The sequence below is a fragment of the Miscanthus floridulus genome, chromosome 1 (genome assembly GCF_019320115.1).
Source record: "Miscanthus floridulus cultivar M001 chromosome 1, ASM1932011v1, whole genome shotgun sequence".
In the NCBI taxonomy this organism is placed as follows: domain Eukaryota; kingdom Viridiplantae; phylum Streptophyta; class Magnoliopsida; order Poales; family Poaceae; genus Miscanthus; species Miscanthus floridulus.
The window spans coordinates 119,492,021-119,496,689 of NC_089580.1; the positions used below are offsets into that span (position 1 = coordinate 119,492,021).

The 4,669-nt window shown below is 58.8% G+C and overlaps 1 protein-coding gene across 1 annotated transcript; it reads right to left on the minus strand.

Annotated features, from left to right (window-relative positions):
• Nucleotides 1-341: 341 nt before the first annotated feature.
• LOC136462231 (uncharacterized) lies at nucleotides 342-725 on the minus strand. The gene has a single exon (XM_066461369.1). The coding sequence runs from the start codon at nucleotides 723-725 to the stop codon at nucleotides 342-344; it is 384 nt and encodes a 127-aa protein (XP_066317466.1).
• Nucleotides 726-4,669: the final 3,944 nt, after the last annotated feature.

Consider the following 4,669-nt stretch of genomic DNA (forward strand, 5'->3'; position numbering starts at 1 on the left):
ACCATGTCCAGACCCCACACGACGAATGGCCATGTGACGGGGATGGTTTGGAGGGCTTGGGCCGGGAGGTGCGTTTGCCGCGCATAGTACTGACATCCCTCGCAGGAGCATACTAGCTTGGTGGCATTGGCAACCGCCGTTGGCCAGTAGAAACCTTGGCGAAAGGCATTTCCGATGAGTGTCCGAGGTGCTGCATGGTGCCCGCAGGCTCCCACGTGCAAGTCCCAAAGCAGGGCCTGGCCTACCTCAGTAGTGATGCATCATTGGAGGACGCCTGACGGGCTTCGCCTGTACAACTCACGGTCGCAGAGGACATAAGTTTTGGCTCGTCGTGCAAGCCATCAGGCTTCGGTCCTGTCTGCAGGGAGCTCTCCCCGGATGATGTAATCAAGGAGCGGGGCTCGCCAGTCCGTACCCTGGTCGGCCTCGGGAGGCTCTGCTTTGATTTCCATGACTTCAGGCTCGACTGCGGAGGCCTCGGCGGCAGAGGGGGCCTCGGGCCCTTCGACGGGCTTGACCGGTGAGCCATCTTCCGCCGCCGGGGTGTAGTCGATGGAAGGTTTGCGGAGGTCTCTAGTGAAGATGTTTGGGGGGACCAGGGCCCTCGCCGATGCCATTTTTGCCAGTTCGTCCGCGGCCTCATTGTACTTTCGCACAACATGGTTGAGTTCGAGACCGTCGAACTTGTTCTCTAGGCAACGTACTATCATGCAGTACACCTTCATTTTGGGGTCATGGCAGCTTGACTCTTTCATCACCTGATCGACGATGAGCTGCGAATCACCCTGTACGTCGAGACATCGCACTCCCAGTTCGATGGCGATTTGCAGGCCGTTGATGAGGGCCTTGTATTCGGCCACGTTGTTGGAGGCGGCGAAGTGAAGCCAGATCATGTAGCGCATGTGTACTCCGAGGGGTGAGACTAGGAGCAGGCCCGCGCCAGCCCCAGTCTTCATCAGAGACCCATCGAAGTACATGGTCTAGCATTCTGATTGGATCTGAGCGGGTGGCAGCTGTGTGTCGGTCCACTCGACTACAAAGTCGGCCAGGACCTGTGATTTGATCGCTTTCTGAGGTGCGAAAGACAAACCTTCCCCCATGAGTTCGACAGCCCACTTGGCTATTCTACCCGAGGCCTCCTAGTTTTGGATTATCTCTCCTAGAGGAAAAGATGACACCACAGTCACCGGGTGGGACTCGAAGTAGTGACGTAGCTTGCGTCGAGCCAAGACTATGGCGTAGACCAGCTTCTGGATGTGGGGGTAACGCATCTTAGTCTCGGAGAGCACTTCGCTGATGAAGTAGATAGGTCGTTGGACGGGTAGAGCATGTCCCTTCTCCTGCCTCTCGACTACTACGGGCGTGCTGACCACTTGGGTCGTCGCAGTGACATAGAGTAAGAGGTGCTCGCCCTCGGTGGGCGGAACTAGGACGGGGGGTTGGTGAGCAGTGCTTTTAGCCTAGCGAGGGCTTCCTCGGCCTCAGTGGTCCAAGAAAAGCGCTCAGACTTTCTCAAGAGGCGGTACAGGGGCAGGCCTTTTTCGCCGAGGCGCGAGATGAAACGGCTTAGGGCCGCAAGGCATCCCATGACCCTCTGTACCCCTTTGAGGTCTCGGATTGGGCCCATGTTGGTCATGGCCGAGACCTTCTCTGGGTTGGCCTCGATGCCACGTTCTAAGACTATGAATCCCAAGAGCATGCCTCGGGGAACCCCGAAGACACACTTCTTAGGGTTGAGCTTGATGCCCTTCTCTCTGAGGCATGTGAAGGCAACCTCCAAGTCACCGATGAGATCACCAGCCTTCCTGGACTTGACTACGATGTCATCCATGTAGGCCTCAATGGTTCGCCCGATGTGTTCACCAAAGACTTGGATCATGCACCGCTAGTAAGTAGCCCCTGCGTTTCTAAGGCCGAACGACATGGTTATGTAGCAGTACATGCCAAATGGAGTGATGAAAGAAGTCACGAGCTGGTCGGACTCTTTCATCTTGATTTGGTGGTAACCGGAATACGCATCAAGGAAGGAGAGGGTTTCACATCCTGCAGTGGAGTCGACGATTTGGTCAATTCATGGTAGTGGGAATGGGACCTTCGGGCATGCTTTATTTAGACCAGTGTAGTCCACGTACATCCTCCACTTGCCACTTTTCTTCCTGACTAATACAGGGTTAGCCAACCACTCTGGATGGAATACTTCCTTGATGAACCCGGCTGCCATGAGCTTCTGCACTTCTTCGCTGATGGCCCTACGCTTCTCCTCGTCGAACCAGCGCAGGCGCTGCTTCGCCGGCCTGGAGCCCGCCTAGATATCTAAGGCATGCTCGGCGACCTCCCTTGGTATGCTCGGCATGTCCGAGGGACTCCACGCCAACATATCGATGTTCGCACGGAGAAAGTCGACGAGCACGGCCTCCTATTTGCTGTCGAGGGTGGCGCTGATCTTCAGTCCTTGGCCGTTGGGGACGGTGGGATCGATAGGGACGAGCTTGACGGCCTCCGTGGGCTCGAAGGTCCCGACACGCCGCTTGGCGTCGGGAACCTCACTACCAAACTGGTCAAGATCGGCGATGAGGGTCTCGGCCTCCACGATGGCCTCGGTGTACTCGATGCACTCGACGTCGCAGTCGTATGCTTGTTCGTATGTGGACTTGACGGTGATGATGCCGTTGGGGCCTGGCATCTTGAGCTTGAGGTAGGTGTAGTTGGGGACCGCCATGAACTTGGCGTAGCACGGGTGCCCCAAGATGGCGTGGTAAGCCCCCTTGAATCCAACCACCTCGAAGGTGAGGACCTCCTTGCGGTAGTTGGAGGGAGTGCCAAAGCAGTCGGGTAAGTCGATGCGCCCGAGGGGTCGTGTGCGCTTTCCTGGCATGACGTTGTGGAAGGGCATGGAACCACCTCGGAGCCGTGACTAGTCGAGCTCCAGGAGCTCTAGAGTGTTGACGTAGAGGATGTTGAGGCTGCTGCCTCCGTCCATGAGCACTTTGGTAAGCCGGGTGTTGCCGACGATCGGGTCGATGACAAGCGGGTACTGCCTAGGGTTTGGAACATAATCAGGGTGGTCATCCCGATCAAAGGTGATTGCCTCCCGAGACCAATCGAGGTACCGGGGGGTGGCCACCTTGACCGAGAAGACCTCCCGGCGTTCCCTCTTTCGCCGGCGTGCCATGAGGCATGCCGAGGGTCCGTCGAAGATCATGAAGGCGTTGCGTACCTCGGGGAACCCATCATCTTTATTGCCGTCCCTCTCGCCGGCGCCCCTTTTCCTGGCGTCATCGTCGTCGGGGAGCCCAAGCCTGGTGTAGTAACGCTGGAGCATGGTGCACTCCTTGAGGGCATGCTTCACCGGACCTTGATGGTAAGGACAGGGCTTCTTAAGCATGTCATCAAATAGCCCGGGGCCCCGAGGGCCTCGGGGATTCCTGTGATCTGCTATGGCGACATGGCCAGCCTCGAGGACCTCTTGCTTCCCTGGGCGACCCTTCTTCTTTCTCTTGGGGACACGGGTGGGCGAGGCCTCGGGGGCCTCGTCCTTCTACTTCCCCTTGGCGTCGTTGTTGGGGAAGATGGCCCCAACCGCCTCTTCGCCCGAGGCGAAGTTGGTGGCGATGTCGAGGAGTACGGCCGCTGTGGTTGGTACGTTCCGGCCCAATTCTCGGACCAGGTCTCGGTAGGAGGTGCCAGAGAGGAATGCTTGGACGATTTCCGAGTCACTGACGCAGGGCAACTCGGTGCATTTCCTGGAGAAGCGCTGGATGAAATCTCGAAGAGATTCATCTAGCTTCTAGCGGCAACCTTTGAGGTCCCAGGAGTTCCCAGGGCGCACGTAGGTGCCCTAGAAATTTCTGACGAAGACCCTCACCAAGTCGTGCCAGTCGTGGATCTGTGCGGGGGGAAGGTGTTCGAGCCAGGCTCGCGCTAAGTCTGACAAGAACAAAGGGAGGTTGCAGATGATGAGCAGGTCATCGTCCACACCACCTAGCTGACAAGCCAGGCGATAATCGGCTAGCCATAGCTCGGGGTTCGTCTCGCCGCTATACTTTGTGAGGTTGGCAGGTTGCCAGAACCGGGCTGGGAAGTAAGCGTTGCGGATGGCTCTACTAAAGACCTGAGGGCAAGGTGGCTTGGGAGAAGGACTGCGGTCCTCTTCACTATCGTAGCGGCCGCCTCGGTGTGGGTGGTAGCCCCGGCCGGCTCCGTCGTTGTGGCGCCGTCGCCTGCCAACTACTTCATGGTCGCCTTGTGCCTCGCGTTGGTCTCTAGGTCGATCACGCACTGAGGGGGCCCCGTTGGCCGTCGGCGCGCAAGCGGGCTCGGGACGGACCGAGGCACCCTAGCCCCGGCGAGGTTGCGCCGTGGGTTGCTCCGAAGTGCCTCCATGCTGGCGGGAGGCGGAACTTTTGGCCTGCTGCACCGCAGCGGTCTCGAGGAGGTCGCGGAGCTCTCCGCGGACCTGTCGCCCCTCGGTGGTGGAGGGCTCGGGCATTGCTCGGACCAGCATCGCAGCTGCTGCGACATTCTGGCTAGCGCGATTAAAGATTGGGGGTGGCTCACCCCCCTCGTTGTCGTTGATGCGGTGATGGACGTCGTGGGCCCTCCGTCGGGCTCCTCCGCCCTCACCACGCCCTTGCTGCTCCTGCTCGAGAGTGTCCCGAAGCTGTTGCAG